At 36.7% G+C, this 14,060-nt stretch overlaps 1 protein-coding gene across 3 annotated transcripts in view; it reads left to right on the top strand.

Moving 5' to 3' along the window:
• Nucleotides 1-3,055: 3,055 nt before the first annotated feature.
• Nucleotides 3,056-14,060, top strand: part of LOC126457846 (translational activator of cytochrome c oxidase 1) — a 50,855-nt gene continuing 39,850 nt past the window's right edge. The window contains exons 1-2 of one of the 3 annotated variants that reach the window (XM_050094487.1): nucleotides 3,056-3,097; nucleotides 9,100-9,212. In XM_050094487.1, the coding sequence (XP_049950444.1) occupies nucleotides 3,076-3,097; nucleotides 9,100-9,212 (135 nt within the window). In that variant the 5' untranslated portion in view covers nucleotides 3,056-3,075. Of the gene's footprint in view, nucleotides 3,098-3,293; nucleotides 3,544-6,503; nucleotides 6,568-9,099; nucleotides 9,213-14,060 lie in introns of those variants that run through there. The other 2 variants (XM_050094485.1, XM_050094486.1) reach the window with 2 other exon arrangements.

Here is a 14,060-nt window from a genome sequence, read left to right as displayed (position 1 = left end):
AGCTGCTTGTAGAGCCCTGATGCCTGGGCAAATTTATCCTACACACTCTCAAGTATACTTTGGCAAGCACACGATAAGCATGTAGTCACTTGTGAGGCCGCCTTTTTGGATATCTTCAATTGGCACACAAATGGCACAGTACTTCCTAGGATAGCATCAAAGTATCAGGGGAATAAAAAACAAAGTAGATGAGCTGTTAGTGTGTTTAGATGATCTCAAAAATATGAATGAGATAGATATAATTTGTATGTCTGTAGCTGTGGGGATGGAAAGTGTCTGTATAAATAGATGTAATTTAGCACATTGCACTTGCAGATCTAGCATGGGTAATGGAGGAGTTGCCATTTATACAAAACAAGATATCAATACATAACTGTAGAAGTAAGCAAATTTTGTGTTGAACAGCACTTTGAGTTTGTGCATGTGAACTACAGCTAGATAAAGCTGTGTTGATATTAGCAACAGTGTACATGTCTCCATTAGGAGATTGGGAGCCATTCATAATTTGGTTTGACTCCCTATTATGCAGTCTGCCAGACAAAAAGAAGAAGTTATTAATCTGTGATAATTGCAGTGCAAACTTTCTACCCAATTATATATATATATATATATATATGTGTGTGTGTGTGTGTGTGTGTGTGTGTGTGTAATTAAAATAATTGGTTATATCAATGATCAATTTCCCTTCATGTATAGCTCAAGACGGTAGCACTCTAATAGACAAACTATTTGTGCAGAAAGAGGATGTAGAACTAAGACATGCTTTCCCTGTGATAAATGGACCATGATGCACAGTTAATTCACTTACAAAACCAAGAAGAGTGTACAGTTCAGTACCATATAGTAAAAGTGTAAGGTTGCTCAACTGAGTATCTATAGAGCACTTCAAAGAAAGTTTAAGAAAGGTTAATTGGGTAGATGTATATAATGAACCAAATGCTAATGATAAATGCATCATATTTCTTGATGAATTTATATTCCTTTTAAAACACTATTGACCCAAAAAAATACTAAATGTAACAACAAACAGTTTTCAAAGAAATCTTGGATTATTATGGGTACTAAAGTGTCTTCAAAAAGAAAAAGAAAACTGTATGAGACAGCAAGAATTAATAATTTTACACCATAAAAATTATTATAACATATTGATAAAAGTTGTCAGAAAATCAAATGAATATGGACTTTTGCTAGAAGGGTGACAGGAGAAGTAACCACTTGGGTAGGTAGTATTACTATTAATGAAAATGAGACCATCTTAACCAACAGTTAAGTAGCTAATATATTTAAAAACCATTTCTTAAGTGTAGGTGAAAAAATTGGTAAGAATAGTTTAAAATAAAAAGCCAAGCAATACATGGAAGAGTCAGTTTGGAGAAACCTTAGCAGATTAATTTCCGCCTGACAACCTCTTGTGGAAAAGGAAAATCATTAAATATTTGAAAAATGAATATTCTGTTGGAGCAGATGACATTTCTAACAAGATATTAAAACAATGTGGAGCAGTTACAGCTGATGTTGTGTGTCGCATATGTAATGCATCACTAACTCAAGGTATTTTCCCAAACAGGTTAAATACACAATAGTCAAGCCTCTCTACAAAAAAGGGGACATCACAGATGTCAATAATTACCAGTCAGTATCTTGCTTACATCGTTTTCACAAAACGTTGAGAAAGTAATGTATGCAAGATTGGTTAGCCATCTCGACAGTAATGGGATTGTTTGTAAGTCACAGTTCAGATTTCGAAAATGCTGTTCCACTGAGACAGCAATATACAGTTTCACTGCCCACATAATAGAGTCTTTAATTGGTAAAATGTCACCAATAGGAATTTCCTGTGACTTACCCAAACCACTTAATGTCGCGAACCATGTCATTACGTTACAGAACTTAAAATTCTATGGTATAAATGGAACAGCATATGAGTGGTTTAAGTCATATCTACAGAACAGGAAGCAAAAAGTTTCTTTATGTGGTATAAGTGATTTCAGGAAGTTTGCCACTTCATCTAACTGGGATGAAATTACATTAGGTGGTCCACAGTCCTTGATGTATGAGAATGATCTCCCTTTTTATCTGAAACAAGAAACTAAACTGACACTGTTTTCTGATGATAGGAGCATCATTATTAATCCAGAAAAAGAAACTCCAATAGAAAACGATACAAATAACGTCTTTGGAAAAGTTATTAATAGGTTTTCTGCGAATAGGCTCACTCTGAACTTTGAAAAAACACACTACCGGTACATCCAATTTTCTGATGCGGGGAGTTCAGTCCTTTCAATAAATATAACACATCAACTGAGGTCAGTAGCCAGGGTAGAGCATAATAAGTTTTTGCATGTACGTATCGATTTGAATCTTAATTGGAAATTTCGTATTTTGGATCTACCAAAACAACTAATTCAGCAGCTTTTGCAATCAGAATAACTGCCATTCTGAGGATATAAAAATTAGTAAGGTAATATACGTTGCATACTTCCATTCTCTGATGACATACAGAATAATATTTTTGGGTAACTCAACGCTTAGGCAAGAGAATTCACTGCTCACAAGAAAGTAGTTAGAATAATGTGTGGGGCTCATAGCTGCACATCTTGTAGGCATCTGTTATTAGAGGTTAGGAATTCTTACGACATCCTCACAGTATATTTACTCAGTAATGACATTAGTTCTCAACAACGTGGAGCAATTTAAAAAAACACTGACATTTTTGATTATAATACCAGAAGAAGGAAAAACTTTTACTATCCTTTACATAATCTATCTTTGGCACCGAAATGGGTAAAATAAGCTGCTGTAAAGCTTTTCGGTAAATTACCAGATGAAATAAAATGTTTGACAAACGGCGGTAATAGTTTCAAAGATAAATTGAAATGATATCTCCTTGACAACTCCTTCTATGCCATAGATGAAGTCTTGAATAGGAATTTGTAAATCTATGCGTATAATATACACATTTTGTGCCATTTAATATAATGGGGTAGGTAATAAAACTTTTAAGCTTAAAAAAAAACCTTCATTCTTGTGTGAATTTATTATGCCCTTGGTACGTTCCACAGCATAACGGTTACCATGAGATTGATCAACGGAACACGTAACTAATTAACTATATTTATAAAGTTTTTTATGTTCTCAATATTATTGCACAACCTCTCAGTGTCACTACTACATGGTCCTCTTTAAGTTATACGACTTTCAATTTTTTCGTCCATTATACCAGCTGGCACGACAGTGATGGTGTTTGCAGTTTAGGTTATGTTGGTGCACGATTCTAGTGCATGTGCATACATGACTGTTGACATCTGTAACAGACATGTTAAGATCTTTGTGCTGTTTTGTAGTTGTTTACAAACAAAATGTACAGTATTTGTAGGTGTGTAGTGTTGAATGCTAATACAAAAAAAGCGATTTGGGATAACTGGCGGCGAAATGCTGGCCATAGCAAATGGCAAAACATTAAGCACATAAAGGCTTTGAAAGATTCACAGAAATCCGCTGTCTTCACGAAAATGTCACGTTTAATACGCGTGGCCGTACAAGGAAAGTGAGGTTGCTTGTTTTAACTTGATCTATGGTCTTCCACAAGTAGTATGTATAGACACAAGATGGGCCGTATTCGCACAGTTTTTGTTTGGTGTTGGTTAATACGTTACTGAGATACTGAATACAAAGTTTGTTCGAATTTACATCGCTGCCCGTCTGTGTAAATGGTAATCGAACTTGGTTGTGTCATATTGTGTACCGTATTGTCAGATATTGAAAAAATGTGTGTTATGAGGAGAACTGAACATGTTAGTTCACCCGTGTTTGTAGTAATCGAAGTTGGTTGTGTCATATTGTGTATTGATTGTCAAATATTGAAAAAGCATGTATCTTAGCTTCTATTTGTAGTTAAGTCACCAACAATTTCATTGTGATAATATTGTATTCTTTGAAGACAGCAATTGAACTGTTTTCACTCATAACTCCACTCTGATGTCAACAATTACCGTCCAATCTCCCTTCTAACAGCTTTATCCAAAATTTTTGAGAAAATAATGTACTCAAGAGTAGCTTCACATATCTGTAAAAATGAAGTACTAACAAAATGTCAGTTTGGTTTCCAGAAAGGTTTTTCAACAGAAAATGCCATATATGCTTTCACCAATCAAATTTTGAATGATCTGAATAACCGAACACCACCCATTGGGATTTTTTGTGATCTCTCAAAGGCTTTTGATTGTGTAAATCATGAAATTCTGCTAGACAAGCTCAAGTATTGTGGCATGAGTAGGACAGTGCACAAATGGTTTAATTCGTATCTAACTGGAAGAGTGCAGAAAGTTGAAATAAGTAGTTCTCATAATATGCAAAGATCAGCACATTCCTCAAACTGGGGAACTATCAAGAATGGGGTTCCACAAGGGTCAGTCTTGGGTCCTTTGTTGTTCTTAATATGTATTAATGACTTGCCATTCTATATTCATGAAGAGGCAAAGTTAGTTCTCTTTGCTGATGATACAAGTATAGTAATCACACCTGACAAACAAGAATTAACTGATGAAATTGTCAATACTGTCTTTCAGAAAATTACCAAGTTGTTCCTTGTAAACGGACTCTCACTGAATTTTGATAAGGCACAGTACATACAGTTCCGTACAGTGAATGGTATGACGCCATTAATAAATATAGACCTTAATCAAAAGCATATAGCTAAGGTAGAATATTTCAAATTTTTAGGTGTGTCCATTGATGAGAGATTAAATTGGAGGAAACGCATTGATGATCTGCTGAAACGTTTGAGTTCAGCTACTTATGCAATAAGGATCATTGCAAATTTTGGTGATAAACATCTTAGTAAATTAACTTACTACGCCTATTTTCACTCATTGCTTTCATATGGCATCATATTTTGGGGTAATTCAACACTGAGGAATGAAGTATTTATTGCCCAAAAGCGTGTAATCAGAATAATAGCTGGAGTCCACCCAAGATCATCCTGCAGACATTTATTTAAGGATCTAGGGATCTTCACAGTAGCTTCTCAGCATATATACTCTCTTATGAAACTTGTTATTAACAACGGAACCTAATTCAAAAGTAATAGCAGTGTGCATAACTATAATACTAGGAGAAAGGATGATCTTCACTATTCAAGATTAAATCTAACTTTGGCACAGAAAGGGGTGAATTATACTGGCACTAAAGTCTTTGGTCACTTACCAAATAGTATCAAAAGTCTGACAGATAACCAACAAGTATTTAAGAAGAAATTAAAAGAATTTCTGAATGACAACTCCTTCTACTCCATAGAGGAATTTTTAGATATAAATTAAGAAAAAAAGAAAAAAAAAAACAAAAAATATTTTAAAAAATAAAAAGAACACAAAAAATAAAAAAGTTGTTAAAGTATGTTGTTAAATTAACTTAATTATGTCATGTATTGGAAAATTTGACTCGTTCCACATCATTACGAAATATCGTATTCATGATCCATGGAACTAGTATTAATCTAATCCAATCTAATCTCTTGCAATTTGCTGAGAAGACAGGGTTGCAATAGGTTCTGTAAATCAGGAAATACAGGAAATTTCAAACACGTTAGGGAAATTTGGAAAGAAAACCACTGGAAAATCTTGTTTTTGTCTCAGTAGATGAAATGGTTTGTTTACTGAGGTGTTACGCATCGTCTCTTGCTGGGTGCAGCTGACTACGTTCACCGCTTCCCCACTCCCCTCATTACTACTGTTTCTCCCCTTCTTACCACTGCCCTCAGCTTTCAGTCAGTGCTGCCATCACTTCTTGCTGCAAGCCTACCAGCTGCCTATGTGACGCAGGGAGGCATTAGGAGTGGTTTGTTTGATTCTGATTTTCAGAGACTTTCGACGCAGTGGCCAGAGACAGGGGTCATGTGTGCATGAGTTGTGTCTAAGTGAGTGTGTGAATGTGTGTGTGCTCGTGTTTTCTGACAAAAGCTATGGCTGAAAATGTATTTGTCACAGTGTATTTGTGTTTTCCATGTGGCTCTCTGCAGCTCAGCAATCATCTTTATGGTGAGTTGATATCTATCCTCGTCATTAGTGACTCTCAGAGTATTTGAACAACATATCTGTTGCGTGGATTGATCACCATAGTCTCATTTTATCAACATGCTGCCTCTGGCTTGGTAATAGCTGGCCACATGATTGAATTTCTGTGACAGGCCAAAACCGCAAGGCGTTTCTAAGGGTATCTGCAATGGATTGGGCCTGCCGATCTGAATCCTTTCGTTTCCTACTAATGTGCAGGCCCTGCCCATCACACCGATCTGCCCGCATGCCAGATCTGTTTGTGTATGGCGTAATGCTGTGGATTTTCGTGGTTTATCCCTGGATCTAGGACTGTGGTGCTCCTCAGCAGGCCAGAGGCCATGGACAATGGATTCCAGGAATAGCGATGTCTCACAACAAGTGCATTGTGCAGTGTGGCATTTTATAGACATTTTATTTGTTCTAGTACATTTTGGCACTTCAAAAGTAGTTTACATGTCAGAAAGTATGGACAGTAAGAAGAAGAAAATTGTGTCAGTCACTAGCAGTTTGTATGGTATGTACTCATATATTTCTTGAAAGAAAATTCACACAATGCCTGTAAAATAATAAATATAACACAGTGGGTAATATCCGACAATAACGAACGTAGTAGAACCAACATTTTATTGGCGGTCACCTACAGTGTTGGTTTATACAATTCTTCCTTGCGTTAGACACTTCTTTCAAGAGGCCTACCTTTTTCCTGTGATTATTTATGAAATCAGTGAAGGTATTTTAAATCTGTCTTACGACTCCAAGGAAATGCAAATTTTTATAGTGAATGTGTTTCATTTTATCGAACTAAAATAATGTCAGTGGTCTTAATGAAACACATATACCATTTGGCTTGCATTCTCCATCTACAAACAGTTCATTAGAAAAGATTTTGTGTTACTACTTAATAGTTTTGCCCACATCAGGAAACACCATCTGCATGCAAGCCTTTTTTTTAGATATTTCCTTGTTTGCACTATTGTTTCTTGTATGATAGCTGCAAAGACAGATTGTCAACTGGTCTGGAGATAAGGGAAATATCAGGGAATTCCACTTGGGGAAGCTTGTGGCAACCCTAGAAGAGGAGTATGGTTGCTCATTTTACTTAAGACTCTAACAATGGAAGCCTTGACAACATTTTGAGTACAATTGCAGGAAATCTTTTTAACTATTTAAAAGTGCATTATATTTTGTCATTGTTTCAGTGGTGTACAGGTATTTCCGTTATTTTATGAGTTTAGTGTCAGCATGAAAATTTTGTGCAATAAACATATAGAAACAGAGTGAAACCAAATATTTCACTGTAACTTGTGCTCCAGGTGCATCAGTATAGAATTATTAGTAAGCTACACAGACTTAAAACATGCATTGGTATCTCTTGATGCTGAGTGGATATTTAAGTTGTTGATAATTTATGTTTAGTTTTTTGATGAATTTATTTGTATGAAAAAGATGTTCAAGACACCATGGGAAATGTGACCATAGATAGAGGTACGCAGTATGTTTTAGAGAATTCACATGATAGATTGGAAATTGAATGCTCCTGTAATTACAGTGATTTCGTGCCACAGAAACGTGTGGATGAAGATCATACTGTGAATGAACAGAAGTTGGTAGAAGATGATGTCTTTGCCATTCAGTATCCAGTTTCATTACAATCAATTCAACAGATTTGGACAAATGTTTCAACATTCTGGATGGTAGATGGAGACGTAAATGAGACAGAGACAGAAACTGGAAGACATTTGTGTATGAAAAATCATAGCGTGAGGAGGCTCCACTGCCTACCAGAGAGGTGACAATTCCGTTATGAGTACTTTTTAATGTATTTGTGAATCAATAAAGAAAGACATTCTGAATCCAAACCAGAAAAATGCGATTGTGGTGATTAAACTGTGTCATGAGGACATGCAGAATCAAAAACAGAAAAATATGATTATCGCGATAAGACCCTGTCGTGTTGCCTTTTGTACATGAACATACCTCACAGGATTTAATTTTGCCCACACACTCGGAGCTTACATGCTTGGAAGAGATGCTATCAGAGAGAGATTTCATTAATGGCATAGGCTACGAATTTGGTGGGCTTACGTGCTTTGGAGAGATGCTGTCAGAGAGAGATTTCATTAATGGCTTAGGCTACGATTTTGGTGAAAAATCAACTTAGAAACCACTCTTCTGTCGGAATTTGGAGTTTGTAATAGTTGTAAACTTATTTCACCTATAAGTGTTGTGGAGAGAGAATAGTGGAGTGGACAGAGGCTACTACCTATCAGAACAACTTACGCTCTGGTAATCTGAACTGCTGCTGCTGTATGTATAAAGTACATATTTTATTTCATTTAGAGCATCTCCACTAAAGCAGTAAAAACAATCCTCTGTTCACACTCTGTGTTGTCCTGTCCATAAACCAAGGAAGAAATTTGACGGCCAGCAAATTCTTTAAATTTTTCCAGCATGCCAGAAGTTTTTGAAAATGTTACCAGCTAGGACAAAAACAAGTCACCATTACTCATTCTCTTATATGGTGAAGCAGCTCATTGATGAAGTGCACTCTACTACCATCTTGCAACAGACAGGCGACAGAGACTGTAAAAGTGCACTAATTGCTGTGTGTGGAAAGTGTGTCTGTAAAATACAAATGCCCTATTTGGAATAGATTTAGGAGTTAGCAATGGGCCTGAAAAATGGCGTGATAATATTTTGTGCTGAAATATGTCTCTAAAATAGAAACCATGTGTTGAATGTGTGTCTAGTTTGTTCTAGTTAAACATAATTATTTGTGAAAAACTAGCATTTAGTGTGCATGCTAATATAGTTACTGAATATTGAATACAAAGTTGGTGTTTCAGTGAACAAATTAAAATAATTTGACATATAATATTCATGACTGTAAAACTGTAAGTGGAAAATTGATATTACTAACATATAGGTAATCCATTCTAAATTCTTTATCTTACCTTCTGGCCTAATATTAATTTACATACATTAATTTTGACATTTTAATATTATTGACAAATATTTCACTAATAATTATTGTTTGTGTTTGCAGAGGGTAAAAGTGCAGATCCAGAGCACAACGTCCAGTTAGCGCAAGTAGTTGAAAGAGCTCGAAAGAACAACATGCCTGTAGCATCTATTGAAAATGCCATAAAAGCAGCACAGGTAATATATCATCTTGATTACATAATTTAATTCCTCCATTTGTTTATGAAACCAGTTAAACTATTACTTGTTTAGTGTGTGTTGCTATACTCATCTGTGTTTAGGGTATTGCATGCATTATTATAATGTTAATTATGTATGCTTGTTTATCATTCCTCATGTGCACTTAAACCAGTTCCCTCCTCCCTATCAATCCTCTAATCCCCTCTTTCTTTTTCTGCCTATAGTTCCTTCTTTCTTTCGCTCGCCCTCGGACCATCTCTCATACCCTGTATTTTTGTGGTTCATTGATACTTTTGTTTTGTCAAAGAGTGATGTATGTATTGGGGTTTACACATTGAGCTCAACCATCCACAAGCAGGACATAATTGACAAATGAAATGGGTTTCATGAACCAACACAGAACTTTAATCTGTCTCTTCATATCTCCATTAGTTCTTCATTCCTTGGAGTCATTACTACAATGCTCGAGGACATGTATGTAGGGGACTGACACTTTAGGTTTGTAGCAACAGTGATTAATAGCAGACATTTAATGAAATGAATGATGGAGATGGATAAAAACTGTACATTTATGGCACATGCCGATATTCAGATCTAGTTCTGGTTTACAGTTTTCCTAAAGAGTGCCAGTTCAGAAATACTCACCCAAGACTCAAATATTTCATTCAGAATATAATTCGTCAATGGGATTACCTGTCCATTCAGCATTATCATAGGTCTTGTGCTGTGATTGTTAAAAAAACATTTACTGTATGTAATTACTTGTTCCACAAGAAATACCACATTTTAACAATAAGATTGTACATGTATTTCCTGACATTGTCCAACTGTGTTATGCAAGTAGCGGTCACTGCATTTTGAGTCACTGTAACCAAATTCATCTGTGTACATTCTCTTCAGGCCATAGTACAGTGTCTAAAAGAGGCCAACAAATGCAATGCATCCTTTGTGGTAAGTCAAGGACAGCATATTTTTTACAGATGCCTTTTTAACTAGATTAGTATATTTAAATATAAATTTTGCTTTAGTTTCCTTTTTAATTATATTTTCGTCGTGTGGCTTAGTACCATTGCTTCTTTTGTTGGATTAATTATAAAATCCTTGGCGTATACAGAACAAAATGAGTCTTGTGGTGGGGCTGTGTTTTAGCCCTAACTGTTCTTCCAGATTTATTAAAAAATACAATCATTGAGTATAGAGTGTTGATAAGTTAAGGTTAACAGTCCATAAGCTGTAGTAAGTATGAAACAGCACTTTCATTTTCTTTGCAGTTCAACAATTTGTTTATTGCTCACTTTTTTGTCAGTGGATTGTACACAGTATTTTTAGATCATTACTTGATTGATCATTTTTTTCCATTGTATATTGAAGGAAAATCTTTAAAGACGTCTAGTGAGTAAAGGGGTACATCAATAGAGAGAATCAGCTGGTGACAACTCATTCTTCAATCAGTAGTAACAATTAATTACTTTATATTATTATACTTAGAGAAAAGGTAGTTTAGGATATAATTCCATGAGAATGGTGAAGACATTAGAGATGAGTTAGAAGCTCAGGTGTGACAAAGATTGGGAATAAAGTAGGCCAGCCTCTTTTCAAAGGATCGATCTGAGTTTTCCCCTATAATGCAAAATCTAAAGCTAAATGACCGGATGGGAATTTGAACCCCACCTCTTAATATTTCAGTTGTCTGACTCATTGTATGCCCTTGATGGGTTTTTACTCACAGAGGCTCTAAGTGAACAAAGTGAAACAAGCTGGGAAGCTGCTACTTTAGAGGAGGAAACAAACCTGTAACTGCTTCCTGATTTATTCCAAAAAGCTTTTGTTGATTTACAGATGCTTGCTTAATATTAAGTCACAATTGTCAGACTATAATGATTCTCCGTATGCTGTAATAATGTAATTCCTCTTTTACAACCAATATTGTTACATGACATTATTTTGTCAAGAGTTTGTTGGCTTTTGGGTAAGTCATTAATTTTTTTTGAATTGTGAAGAGTCCTAATTCCTTGCATTATACCTGCCAGCAGTCTGTTGAAAATCTTTGTAACACAAAGGACAGCCCCACTGTGAACATTAGACAAAAAGGCAATACCAACATAAAAATTGCTTTCGTCTCTTGGTTGTGTAAATAACAGTTAATCTGAAATTTACCTTATTATTGACTTTAAATACTAAAAACGTGTAAACATATTGGGAAATTAGTGTAAGAATTCAAGACCTCTTCGGCAATTGTTTGCTTATTTACTTTTCACAATATGGCATTACAAAAATGTCAGGTTCCATACAAAAATGTCAGGTTCCACCCATCTGATTCCACCCCACATGATGTCATCAAGATGGTGGACACCCATATTTCCAGCATATACATGTGGCGACCCTAATGTCAATACATACACATGTGAACAAAAATCAAAACAACATGAGAATAATGAAACTAGTAGGAAAACCACAGGAAGCTGGGGGTTTAGGGTGGGCACAAGCTAAATATATGCAATATGCAAAATAGCACCATCGCAAAAAAATATTATCCTCAAAATGAAATAAAAAATTCTCAACATATGGCATAACACTACAAACACGAAAACCACAGGATTCTTACATTTCACACACCTATTTAGTTCAGATGTAGCCCCTTGATACCAGACACAACTCCAAAGTGTGGTACCACAGATTTCACTTGACCTATGTAGCTTAAACGAAACCATCAATACCTAGAAAATGAAGCCAACAATACCAAAACTCAAAATGTCATTGACAAGTAGCACTAGGTCGCCGTGTTGCCCATCCTCTAAAGCGCACCCCCCCCCCCCCCCCCTCCGGCCCCAACACACACACACACACACACACACACACACACACACACACACACACAGTGACTCATTGATCTCCGCTGGCACCACGGGGCGTCAACCCCCCCCCCCCCCCCCCCCCCCCCCCCCCAGCCCTCCTCCTCACCACACAAACCACTCCACCACCACCCTCCCAGCTTCCTCCTGTACTTCACATACTCAGTGACCGAGCGAGGTGGCATAGTCGCTAGCACACTGGACTCGCATTTGGAAGGACAACGGTTCAGTCCCGCGTCCGGCCATCCTGATTTAGGTTTTCTGTGATTTCCCTAAATCACTCCAGGCAAATGCTGGGGTGGTTCCTTTGAAAGGGCACGTCCAACTTCCTTCCCTGTCCTTCCCTAAGCCGATGAAACCTATGACCTCACTTTCTGGTCTTCTCCCCCAAACAACCCAACCCCACCCAATCCATAGTCAGTGCACACTTTTCTACAAAAAGAAACCCAATCCAAAATGCTTTACACAGTCACTCCTGTCTCATGCCCACAAAAATGTAAAGATGAATGATAACAGAAATAATATGTAAGTACAGCAATCTTGCTGATGGCCAACGTAGATAGCTCGAACCAGGATAGTAGAAGGGATCCACAAAATTACTGTCCACCTTGACGATGATTTATTGTAGAATCTTGGATTATATTCTGAGCTCAAACACAATGAGGTATCTTGAGCAGAATGATCTCCTCATTGCCATCCAGGGTGGATTCCGAAAACATAGATCATGTGAAACCCAACTTCCACTTTTCTCATGTGACATACTGAAGGCTTTGGATCAGGGCAGTCAGGTAGATGCAGTATTTCTTGATTTCCAAAAAGCATTTGACTCATTACCCTATCTACCCTTATTGTCAATAAATTTGATTATATAGGATATCAAGTGACATTTGTGACTGAGTTGAAAACTTTTTGATAAGGTGGATGCAGCATGTTATCTTGGATGGAGAATCCTTGTCAGGTGTAGAAATAAATTCAGGTGTGCTCCAGGGAAGTGTGTTAGGAATGTTGCTGTTCATGTTGTATATTATTGACTTTGCAGACAGTATTAATATTAACATCAAGGTTTTTTTGCAGATGATGCAGTTATCTATAATGAAGTAGTATCTGAAAGAATCTGCATAAATATGCAGTCAGATTTTGATAAGATTTCAAGGTGATGCAAATATTGATAAATTGCTCTAAATGTTCAGAAATGTAAAACTGTCTGCTTTGCAAAACAAAACAAGAAAAAACATAGTATTCTATGACTGTAACATCAATGAGTCACTGTTGGAATTGAAACTCATTCAAATACCTGGGTGTAACACTTTGTAGGAATATGAAGTGGAATAATCACATAGGCTCAATCGCGATTAAAGCAGGTGGCAGACTTTGGTTTATTGGTAGAATACTGGGGAAGTGCACTCAGTCTAAAAAGGAGATTGCTTACAAATTAGTCATGCGACCTGCCCTAGAATATTGCTGCAAGTGTGTGGGACCATACCAAATGGGACTAACAGGGGTATTGAACGTGTACAGAGAAGGCCAGCATGATTGGTCACAGGTTACTTTGATCCTTGGGAGAGTGTTACAGAGATACTGAAGGAACTAAACTGGAAGACTCTTGAAGATAAACTATCCCGAGAAAGTCTATTAACAAAGTGTCAAGAATGGCTTTAAATAGTAACTCTAGGAATATGCTACAATCCCCTATGAATCGCCCACACAGGGATTGTGTGGATAAGATTAGAACAATTACTGCACACACAGAGATATTCAATCATTCATTCTTCCTGCACTCCCTATATGAAAGGAACAGGAAGAAACCCTAATAACTGGTACAGTGGGATGTACCCTCTTCTAAGCACCTCACAGTTGTTTGCAGAGTATAGATGTAGACATAGATCCCTCATCAGTTAGACTGCCAAAGGTGACACCACCACATAACAGGTTCCTGGTCCGAGCTGGAATGCTAGTCAGCTTTGTGATCACTTTACATGTCAAGTAGTCAGCA

Source organism: Schistocerca serialis, chromosome 2 (assembly GCF_023864345.2).
Source record: "Schistocerca serialis cubense isolate TAMUIC-IGC-003099 chromosome 2, iqSchSeri2.2, whole genome shotgun sequence".
In the NCBI taxonomy this organism is placed as follows: Eukaryota; Metazoa; Arthropoda; class Insecta; order Orthoptera; family Acrididae; genus Schistocerca; species Schistocerca serialis.
This window is presented reverse-complemented; position numbering and strand designations above follow the sequence as displayed.